This window comes from Heterodontus francisci, chromosome 19 (assembly GCF_036365525.1).
Source record: "Heterodontus francisci isolate sHetFra1 chromosome 19, sHetFra1.hap1, whole genome shotgun sequence".
Classification (NCBI taxonomy): Eukaryota; Metazoa; Chordata; class Chondrichthyes; order Heterodontiformes; family Heterodontidae; genus Heterodontus; species Heterodontus francisci.
The window spans coordinates 20,936,907-20,948,941 of NC_090389.1; the positions used below are offsets into that span (position 1 = coordinate 20,936,907).

Below are 12,035 nucleotides of genomic sequence, written 5' to 3' on the forward strand. Positions count from 1 at the left end.
AACCTCAAAGAGGTAATTCTCCTTGAGGAATTTAAAAACTCTCCCCCCTTCTCTATAAAGATGTATGTGGAGGAACGAAAAGTGCATAGAGCGAGGCAAGCTGCAGTTCTGCCTGATGAGTTTGTTCTAATATACGAGTCGGTTCCCCAGGGGAAAACCTTTGCTAGTCACCCCCACAAATCTGAAAAGGACAAAGGGTAGGAAAGTGATAGGAGCCCAAGCAGTCCTGGAAGAGAAAGCAAATTTAGATACACAGGGGGCCCTCCTTAAGCCAAAAAGGACGATGCTGAAAGTAGGAGAGAGACCCAGAGACCTGTGTGCTTCCATTGTAATAAGACAGGTCATCTAAGAGCTGACTGCTGGAAACTACAAGGAAAGCCTGTAGGGTTAATCAGGACAAACCCAGAAGACCCAGAAAACCTACTGCTGCAGGTGCAGCAAAATTTAATAGGATCCCTGAAGGTTATCAGGATTTTGTATCTGAAAGGAGAGTAACCCCATACCCCTCGAGTGGGGCAAGCAAGCCCATAGTAATCCTCAGAGATACAGGGACCACAAGATCCCTTTTGCTGGGAACAGGCATGACCTTTCCCCCAGAGAGTGCAGTAAATACCAGAATGGTGTTAAATGGTATTGGAGGGCAGTGTATGCCTGTACCTTTACACTGGGTGCACTTGGAGTACGACCTAGTTTTGGGACCGGTGACTAGGGATTGTCCCTAGTTTGCCTGTGGACAGGGTTGATCTGCTCCTAGTAATGATCTGGCGGGGGCAAAGGTGATAGTTTCCCCTGTAGTGATAGAGAGACTGAAGGAGGTTAGCGGGACGGAGCAGTGGCAGGAGATGGCCCCCTGCAATTCCCCTGAATGTGTAGTGAATCGGGCCTTGACCAAACCAGCTCCCCCAGAGGAGAATGAATTGGAACTGCAGACAATGACCATGAGGTCTGCCTGTCTGAAACTTTCTTTGGAAAGTTAGAGGACCCAGAGAATGGATTAAACGGATCATCCCTAACTGAGGTTCAGTGAGCTGACCCAGTCCTGAGAGAGTTGGCACAGGCTGCCCAGACTGAAATTGAAGCAGAGGGAGTCCCTGATTGAGACTATTTAAAGAATGAGGTACTGATGAGGAAGTGGAGTTCTCTTCACAGACCTGAGGACAAAGAATGGACAGTGGTTTACCAGTTAGTGGCGCCACAGAGGTACAGGAAAGAAATATTAAGAACGGCCCATGAGATTTTAATGGCTGTACATGTTGGTATACAAAACACCAAAGCCTGCATAAGACAGCAGTTTGACTGGCAAAAACTGCACAAAGATGTACTAGAGTACTGTAGGAGTTGCCACATGTGCCAGGTTGAGGGGACCTGCAGTGAAATCTGCACTCCTAATCCTGTACCGGTGTTTGGAGGACCCTCCAGCAGAGGGCTGGTGAATTGTAAGGGACCCCTGCCGAGAACAAAAGGGGACAGACAGGCACAGGTCTGGCAAAAGGTTAGAGAGGAAAAGGGAAAAAGGGACAGAGGACAGGTTAAAGAAGGTCTGGGAAGATTCCTAAATGAAAACCCCTACTATCTGGTTGGCCAACCCCAAAATGTTGGAAACATTAGACCCCACATCCTCCTATGTAAATGCTTTCACTCTAAGCACCCCAGCAGGATTGTTAATAGCATTTGCAGAAATCTGTAGGGATAAAGAAAGTCCTCAAGAGGGCAGAGAAGACGTGAGGGTGATGCCTCACCAAGTCGAAGTGCCACGTGGGGAGTGCAGCAGAATCTGGACAAGTACCTGCAAGCAGGAATGTCCCAGAGGACAAAGGGTAGATTAGCAAAGAATCCGCCTCCACAGTCAGGAGAAAAGGGAACCAACCCTGAAGTGAATAGCACATGCATGACTCACCGGAGCACTGAAAGTGAGGTCAGAGTGGATGTACTCACTGTCGACTCCCATGATCAGAGCTCCAAACCAGGGCTAATTAAATCTAACCAAGTCCTGCAGACCCCAACAGGAACAAAGGCACCCTAGACTATCATGGAAATGTGCAAACTTCAAACCTCCCCAAAAATCACATGTTTATTGGGATGCCCATTCCCAACGTATTGCAGGCTGATAGTAAAGAAACTTTAAACCCCTTGGGCAACACAGAGCTATTTCAGACCCAACTCAGGGGAATGGAAACATCTTAATTTTGTCATATGGGACACTACTGAAACTTTTTTTTTTACTGGACATTGCATAGAACATGTTTTTAAAAAAACAGCAGAGTGGCTGAAAACATTGTTGCGCATTTGCATTCTGAGAGACAGTTGACTAGAGAGACAATGGAAGTGCTCACTGATTCTATTAAGATTGGTCTGGGGAATAGTGATGATCCACAATTTGTCTGTGTAAGAGCCAGCACTCCATCCCCGCACCGAGTGTGTCTCGTAAGCTTTGAAGTACTGTAACCGAATTTCCTTTGTTTTGAATTCTACTTCAACACCACATCCCCCTGTTCTTTCCTCCCCTCTGTATCTATTTGTGTGTGTGTTTCTCTCGTATGCATGCTAGCATGATTGCGTCACGTATTTTAGTAATTTTAAAGGAGTTAGAGTGATAAGGCTAATAAACGTACATCTTTCTTCTTTAAACCAAAGAAAACCTGTCTGATTGGTTCATTTGCAATTACAATTAGGGTGCAGTCAGTAAAGGCCTCACTGAGGGGAGGGTAAGCTAAAATCACTGTGTTTTAAAAGACAAACCCTGTTATGGCCAAACCAGGAAAGGGGCAAGAGGGGAGCCTGAGACCCCTTCCTCACCCGGTCGTAATAGTTCCCCTTGATTACTGTATTACACTTATTATATGTGCCTCTAATTTCCTGATTTATATTCTGCCCTGCACTACAACTATTGTTAGCGGGCCTATAAACAATTCCCACCAATGTTTTCTGCCCCTTGTTGTTACTTAGCTCGACCACAGCTGATTCTACATTTTCGGAGCTATGATCCTCTCTCTCTACTGCCTTCATCCCATTCCTTATTGTAAGGCTACCCTCTCCTGTCCTCCTCCCACACCCCACCAACTCCTTTTCCATTTTGCCTATCATTTCTAAAAGTTAATCATCCTGGAATATTTAGTTCCCAACCTTGGACATTGTGCAAACATGTCTCTGTAACCTTGATTAAGTGCAGGTTGTTAGCTCAAACCCATTAATTTCTGTCTGTGCTAATAATTCATTTATTTTGTGGCAAATCATAGAATCATAGAGCTATACAGCACAGAAACAGGCCCTTCAGCCCATCGTGTCCATGCCAGCCATCAAGCACCTATCTATTCTAATCCCATATTCCAGCACTTGGCCCATAGCCTCGTATGCTATGGTGTTTCAAGTGCTCATCTAAATACTTCTTAAATGTTGCGAGGGGTCCTGCCTCTACCACCGCTTCAGGCAGTGCGTTCCAGATTCCAACCATCCTCGGTGAAATTTTATTTCCTCAAATCCCCTCTAAACCTCCTACTTTAAATCTATGCCCCCTGGTTATTGACACCTCTGCTATGGGAAAAGTTTTCTTCCAATCTAACCTATCAATGCCCCTAATAATTCTGTATACCTCAATCAGGTCCCCCCTCAGCCTTCTCTGCTCTAAGGAAAACAACCCTAGCCTATCCAGTCTCTCTTCATAGCTGAAATGCTCCAGCCCAGGCAATATCCTGGTGAATCACCTCTGAACCCTCTCCAGTACAATCACATTTTTCCTATAGTGTGGTGACCAGAACTGTAAACAGTATTCCAGCTGTGGCCTAACTAGCATTTTATACAGCTCCTTTATAACCTCCCTGCTCTTTTATTCTTTGCCTTGGCTAATAAAGGCAAGTATCCCATATGTCTTCCTAACCACTTGTTCTACCTGTGCTGCTGCCTTCAAATGCTTTGTGCATTTGGATAGAGTGCCTTTAACTTTAACTTTTTTCCAGCAGAGTGTGGCAGGCCCTAAACCTTGACTTTCGCCCTCTGCTCTGTTGATAATGCAGAGTTGCGACCTTCTCGATGCCTCACTGTCCCTCACACTCTCAAATTGCCTCCAGGTGTTTGTTAGCTTCAGTGAGTAAACGATCTTGGTTTCCTCTTTGCTGAGTGGAGAAAACTTAAAACTGATACCTGCAGCATCATGAAACTGCACCAGGTGAAACTAAATTTGGATCCATTATGTATTGGGAATAATGTAACTGTCTGGAGACAGTTTCTCCAGAGATTTAATAAAAAAGAGAAATTTCTGGAGTATGTCAACAAAAGAGTCTGAAATGCCATGGCCCATTTTAGTGCTGGCACACAATGGGTAAATATTGTGCCCAAAGCGGAGCTCATGGCACTAGGCCTAAAAGGCGGGGGCAATCTCCCCTCGGTCAGCTGGAGGCCCCCCCAGAGTTATTCTCTGGCGCCGGGCCAATTAACAGCCTGGAGCTGGGATCCCCATACCTTTTAAGACGGGGATCCCACCTCCAACAACTGTCAGCTATTCACAGGGCCAGCAGCTCAGCAGTATCAGCAGCGCCAATGGGAGCAGTGGCCACTGCCAGTACTGCAGGAAGCCTTGGCCCTAGGCCCACGCTGGAGCCTGGATCCAAGGTGACTAAGGCGCGGTCGCCAGAGCCAGACTGGCAGGCTCCGGTGAGGGGTTGTGGGGGAGGGAGTAGGGTGGGCATTAAGTGCCGGGGGAGGGTGTTTCAGGGAGGTCCCAACTTTCCCGGTAGGGGCCCTTTGTGGGCCACAGATTGCCAACACAGGAGGGCACCAGGCCTGCAGGGAGTTCCCCTCGTTTTATGAGGCGCCCTCCCCGCTTGTTGGAGGGCCCACTCGCCCCTCCGCTACTGGTTAAATCCCAGCAGTGACAGGAAGAGGCCCTTAAGTGGCCATTCATAGGCCTCTTAAGAGCCTGAATTGGCCTCTGGGTCAGCAGGCCCCCTTTGGCTCATCCCGCCCTGACAAAATTGCATTGCATTGGGAGATAACAGGCCATCCGCCCTGCTCCCGTCATAATTCTGTGGGCTCCCCCACATCCAAACTCCTCTCAGGCAGGGCCCATTAAATTCAGCCCCATGGCACTACTTCGGGGGCATTCTGAATCCTTGTGCCAGTCTGACCTTCGGATACGCATGTTAATCCATTTAACCATTTCACATCTACACTTTTTCTCCTTGTAATGTTGCAAGAAATTTCCTTTCAGTCCCTGGTAGAAAGAGGCAGGAAGTTATTGACCAGCCGAACAAGTGATGCCTAATGTGACTTTACCCTAGTCCCTCATACTGTAACCTAGTCTCTCATACTGTACTGTGATCCCTCACACTATACCCAGTTCCCTCTCACTATACCCCAGTACCTCACAATGTACCCAGTTCCCTCACATTATAACCCAGACACTCACCCTATGTCCTGTTCCCTCACAATGTACCCCAGCTCTCTCACACCGTGCCCGGTCCCTCACACTGTGAATTTAAGTCTGGCCGGAGGCCCCACCCACCATCCAGAGAGTCTGGCCAAGCTCGTCTCCGCCTGGCTTGGAAGCCCTGCAATGATTTTACGTGGCCCAGGCCCTTAATTGGCCTCGGATGGTACTTCTGCTCCTCTGAGCCAGGAGATCCTGCCTTCAAGAGCTGCCAGTCAATCAGCGGCCGCAGCTCTTCACTCCTAGCAGCGCCACCTGGAGCGGTGGCCACTGCTAGTACGGTACCCAGCGAGAGGAGCAGCAATGGAAGAGGCCCCAGAATTGAGGTAAGTATGTAGGGCCTCGCCAGAGACAATCGGCAGGGCCCCGGCAAGGTGGGGGGTTCGTTTGAGGTGTTGTGGGGGGGGGTTAATGCACTGCAGCAGGGGCGGCTTGTGCCATGTGGGTGTCCTCCGTGGGGCAAGAAGGCCACCAGGTTTTACTGGGCATTCTCCTGAGGTGCTGAGCCGCCTGCCTGTTGCTGGTAAAATACCAGCGGTGATGGGAGGAGGCCCTTAAATGGCAATTAGTTGGCTCTTAAAATTGCAGCGGGGCAGGAAAGCAACGGGAACATCATCCCCCACCTCCCACCCATTTTATACTCCCCTTCCGCCTGCAGCCCGTTCCTGCGGGGGGAGCAAAGTTCCGGCCTGTACTTCACCCCCCCAAACTATACCCCATTCCCTCACACTGTACCCCATTCCCTTACACTGTACTCCATTCCCTCACTCTGTACCCCGGCCCCTCACACTGTACCCCATTCCCTCTCTCTGTACCCCGGCCCCTCACACTGTACCCCATTCCCTCACTCTGTACCCCGGCCCCTCACACTGTACCCCATTCCCTCACTCTGTACCCCATTCCCTCACTCTGTACCCGTTCCCTCACACTGTACCCCATTCCCTCTCTCTGTACCCCGGCCCCTCACACTGTACCCCATTCCCTCACACTGTACCCCAGCCCCTCGCACTGTACCCCATTCCCTCACACTGTACCCCATTCCCTCACACTGTACCCCATTCCCTCTTTCTGTACCCCGGCCCCTCACACTGTACCCCATTCCCTTACACCGTACCCCATTCCCTCACTCTGTACCCCGGCCCCTCACACTGTACCCCATTCCCTCACACTGTACCCCATTCCCTCACTCTGTATCCCTGCCCCTCACACTGTACCCCATTCCCTCACTCTGTACCCCGGCCTCTCACACTGTACCCCATTCCCTCACTCTGTACCCCGGCCCCTCACACTGTACCCCATTCCCTTGCACTGTACCCCATTCCCTCACACTGTACCCCATTCCCTCACACTGTACCCCATTCCCTCTCTCTGTACCCCGGCCCCTCACACTGTACCCCATTCCCTCACACTGTACCCCATTCCCTCGTACTGTACCCCATTCCCTCACTCTGTACCCCGGCCCCTCACACTGTACCCCATTCCATTACACTGTACCCCATTCCCTCACAATGTACCCCGGCCCCTCACACTGTACCCCATTCCCTCTCTCTGTACCCCGGCCCCTCACACTGTACCCCATTCCATTACACTGTACCCCATTCCCTCACACTGTACCCCGGCCCCTCACACTGTACCCCATTCCCTTACACTGTACCCCATTCCCTCACTCTGTACCCCGGCCCCTCACACTGTACCCCATTCCATTACACTGTACCCCATTCCCTCACACTGTACCCGGCCCCTCACACTGTACCCCATTCCATTACACTGTACCCCATTCCCTCACTCTGTACCCCGGCCCCTCACACTGTACCACATTCCCTTGCACTGTACCCCATTTCATCACACTGTACCCCGGCCCCACACACTGTACTCCATTCCCTTACACTGTACCCCATTCCCTCACTCTGTACCTCGGCCCCTCACACTGTACCCCATTCCCTCGGACTGTACCCCGGCCCCTCACACTGTACCCCATTCCCTCGCACTGTACCCCATTCCCTCACACTGTACCCCGGCCCCTCACACTGTACCCCATTCCCTCACACTATACCCCATTCCCTCACACTGTACCCCATTTCCTCTCTCTGTACCCCGGCTCCTCACACTGTACCCCATTCCCTCGTACTGTACCCCATTCCCTCACTCTGTACCCCGGCCCCTCACACTGTACCACATTCCCTTGCACTGTACCCCATTTCATCACACTGTACCCAATTCCCTCACACTGTACCCCAGGCCCTCACACTGTACCCAATCCCTCACACAACACCCCATTCCCTCAAACTATACCCTGGTCCCTCACACTGCACCCAGACCCTGGGTTATAAGGGAAGTGAGAGCAGGTAGCTGGCCAAGTAATTAATTTGTCGGCCATGTAATCAGTTTTAAAATTTCTTGCAAACAATTCTGGAGGAGCTATATCAAAGTTTGCCAATGCTGTTTTTCAAAAGCAAGCCTGCACATTTCTGGCCACATGCACACACACCTAACCAATGCCATGCTGATATGGTGTACAAAAAGTTAAGAATGAAGCTGAAAGGGAAGTAGTTCATCGATTTATTGTTAACTCGTCCAACTAATGCAGAGCAGCAATCAACAAAACGAGAAGGATATTAAATTCCAGTGCCAAAATTGTGGCAAATGAGTTAGAGGAAGTAGCGAGCAAACTTTATAGTCAGACCACTCTTGGTTTGCCAATAAAACCATAACCTAAATACTATATGCAGTTCTAGTTGTTAAGAATCAGACATTCAGGTGCTGGAGGAAGTGCAGAGAACAGCCAGCAGGCTGATCCCTGGTATCAGGGTTATGAGACAAGACTGGAGAAAGTTGGGTTTCTCAGCCAGTCACTCACATCCCAGTACCCTGTGGTAAGTCATGGAAACACTATGCTGAAAATACTGGCTGGCTGGCGTGCCAGTTTACTGATGCCATTCCCGGTGCTGGCTGTATTCACCAGGGTGGGGGCGTGATCATGCCTGGTCCCTTATTGGAGCCAACTAAGTGATTGAAGAGCTTGTTAAGAGCTCGTTAAGAGGGGAGTAGTCGTTTAGTAGTACAGAACTTGAGTATGGCTGAAAATGGAGACATGTTGTTGAAGCTTTTCATCTTGCACTCATCAGGACAATCGCAAGAATAACCAATGTAAAGGAAAACAACAACTTATACAGTATGAGAAGAGAGTGCTGATTGGTTGGCAAGTGAACTCTGATTGGTCTCTATTTTCAGCAATACATAATAGCGGAGTGTTGAAATTTTATGGAGGCTCACAGTCGACGTGCACTGTCTGGGGTAGACCAGGGGAAGGGAGGAGGGTACAGAATGGGGAGCCAGGGAATTACCCCGGACCCATAGAAGTTTAAATGGTGCAGAGGAGGATTCAACCATTGACAAACAGGTTCTCTTGGCACTGCGCAGGTGACAGGGGAGTCGGAAGTCGCCCTTCCGGCATCCCAGGGCAGAAGAGCGGGGCCAAGGCTGCCAAGGACAATTGGGGAGCTGTCTGAGCACAAGGAAGGCTGCAACTGGCAATGGGGGTATGACTGTCAGATTTTGGGCCCAGTGATGATAAAGGGCAACACCCTCCGTAGAAAGCGCGGAGCCCCGGGCATCCGGCGGGCAGGGGAGAGGAAGGAGAGGCAGGAAGGACATGGAAACCATACCCGCTGCATAGGATCTATTCTTCCATTTACACTGACACTCTTTTCCTTCTCACTCAATTCATCCCTATTCCCCTCCCCCGCCCCCCCCCCCCACCCAATTCAGGATGCCACTCGTTTTTTTGTCAGACGTTGTGATCTAGCTGGCAGATTCTAGTGGGACTCGAATAGGAGTATTGTGGAGTGGAGAAATGTGGCCCGATGGACAGCGCAGTTTTTCAAAAACGGATCTGCACATCTTCAATGCTTCACATGTGCCCAGCGGACTTCGACATTCTATACATGGCAGCAGCAATGTCAGCTGTTGCGTACAACTATTAAACAAACCATACACACCCTCAGGGCCTAAGGCAATGGAACCTCCTCACTTATATAAACAATGACAGATAAAAGTAAAAGAGCAGCTTCAGCATGTGACTGAGTGCGCTCGCTCCTAGATATCCTTATTTGCCACTTTGCACTTCACTAAAAGTGCTGGCAAACAGCTTGCACACCTCAGGAACATTAGGAACAGAGTAGGCCATTCAGTCCCTCAAGCCTGTTCAGCCATTCAGTTAAGTTTTGGCTAACCTACATCTCAATACCAATTACCTGCCTTTGCTCCATATCCCTTATTACCCTTAGCCAACAAAAACCTGTCAATCTAAGTTCTGAAAACTTTTACTGACATAGCATCCACAGCCTTTTGGGGCAGGGGCAGGGGGCTTGGGGTGGGGGAAGAGTTCCAGATTTCCACCACACTTTGTATGAAGAACTGCTTCCTGCTTTCACTTCTACATAGACCAGCTTTAATTTTAAGATCGTGCTCTCTTGTTCTGGATTTCATTAAATAGCGTGATTGCTTTAAATGGTCTCGATTGTGGACTTTCCAGCATTTGATCAGAGTGAAAACACAGCCAAGTATTGAAGATGTGCATCATAGCCTAATCTGCCGGCATTCAGCAGCTGCTATGGGCCCCTAGAAGCTTTGGCCTTGCCACAAAATCTTCAATTATTCTGTTTGATACACAATGCACCAGTAAAATAAGGAATGTGTACCAAACAACGAAACCTGAGGGTTTTGCTCTCAAAATCAGGGTGAGTTGGAAGGTTAGCCCATTGTAACCTCGGATGTAATATTTTTAAAGTGGCATCTTAATGAAAAAGCGTGTCCAAAGAGTGAAACAAAATGTTTGACCAACAATTTTTTGTGAGGGAAGCAAAAAAAGAATGGAAAATAACATCACAACTCTGACTTTCTTGCCGTCTCTTTGTACAAACTTCATAAACCTTACTTTATTCTCTGATGAAAGGTCACTGACCTGAAACGTTAACTCTGCTTCTCTCTCCACAGATGCTGCCAGACCTGCTGAGTATTTCCAGCATTTCTTGTTTTTATTTCAGATTTCCAGCATCTGCAGTATTTTACTTTTATTACTTTATTCTCTGCCTCACTAATAGTGGTTTTCAACCTTTCCATGTATGGGACCCACTACAGATATTGACAAAGTCCTTGCGACACCCCTTGCCCTCCCCCCCCCCCAAAAATACTGACACATGACAGGGGAAACCATCACCCCACCTCTGAAAAAATATTGACACACTCTCAGGGTACCTACTGTCCTAAATTCCAGTGGGATAAATTATTGACTTCACTACTTGGGCAGTAACCTGGCGGAGTAAATCGCAAGTTCGTTATAAAATCTACCGATGTTCAGTCAGTGGAAGTTTGATGGGTGATCTACGCCACCAGATTCTCGCCCAGAGTCGCTGAAATCAAAAATTTAAAACATAGAAAGATTTGCTGCACAGAAAGTGCCCATTCATCCCATTTACTCCAGTGTTAATGATCCAAAGGAAAACGGTGATGTTAATGCAAAATCATTAAAAAAAATAATTATAATACAATAACTGAGGTAATTTTAATTCATTCAACAAATACAGAAAATGCAGAAATCTGATGGCAGAGGCTGTACAATCAGACCACCTTGTGAACCCACTGGGTTTCTGGGATCCCAGCTTGAAAACTTATGCCCAATTCTAACCCTACCCTTCAGGCGGAAACCTGCAAATGAGGTTCAGGAGTTAAAATCTCGCCAACTGCAACCAGGAGTTAAAGTCCAAGTTGGCACTCTACACAAGCAGATTCAGGAATTCAAAACACAATTCATCGTCTTACCACAGTTGTTTACTGGGAGCTGAGACACTTGTTCAAACCTAAAAACGGTGCTCCAATACCAAGTGAACTATTTTAATTCTAACTGAACCCACTTCAGGAATATTTCTCCTTGTGTTTGAGGTACATTAAGAACCTTGTTTCTTTGCACCTGAAGTATTTGGAGCATTGAGAAGTATTTGCTGCATCCACACATTAATCTGACTATTCAGGCCCGAACAAGCCTGTTGCCTGGTCTTCAGCCTTGGTACTGGGGGCCCCTTGTTGGGGGATGTTAGTGAGTTCTCAAGTGGCTCTGTAGATCATACAGAACTAACAATAACACATGCTTTTTCACTGATAACAGACAGTGCGCTCAAGTATAAACTGCAGTTGACTTACATGGTTCTGCTTGTTGGGGATCCATAATTTGCCAGCTCAAAGGTTCATGTTGAAAATGACGGTTGCTCAAAGAAACAATCAGGAACAAAATGTTGATTCTGAACACAACTGAGCTATGACTCAACGACTCCCCCTTCAGCATAACAGAAAATCAACGTTACACCCATAATTAAAGGGGCAGATCTCTATTAAATAACAGCTTATATTTATATAGCACCTTTATTGTAATAAAACGCCCAAGGTGCTTCACAGCAGCTTTATAAAGCAAAATTATACACCAAGGTGATATTAGGACAGGTGCTTGATCAAAGAGGTAGGTTTCAAGGAGTGTCTTAAAGGAGGAAAGTGAGGTAGAGAGGCAGAGACGTTTAGTTTAGTTTAGTTTAGAGATACAGCACTGAAACAGGGAAGGAAT

The 12,035-nt window shown here is 48.1% G+C and overlaps 1 protein-coding gene across 1 annotated transcript in view; it reads right to left on the reverse strand.

Annotated features, from left to right (window-relative positions):
- Nucleotides 1-11,734, reverse strand: part of LOC137379986 (protein SSUH2 homolog) — an 84,306-nt gene extending 72,572 nt beyond the window's left edge. The window contains exon 1 of the mRNA XM_068051441.1: nt 11,621-11,734. Coding sequence (XP_067907542.1) covers nt 11,621-11,645 — 25 coding nt within the window. The 5' untranslated portion in view covers nt 11,646-11,734. The remainder of the gene's footprint in view (nt 1-11,620) is intronic.
- Nucleotides 11,735-12,035: the final 301 nt, after the last annotated feature.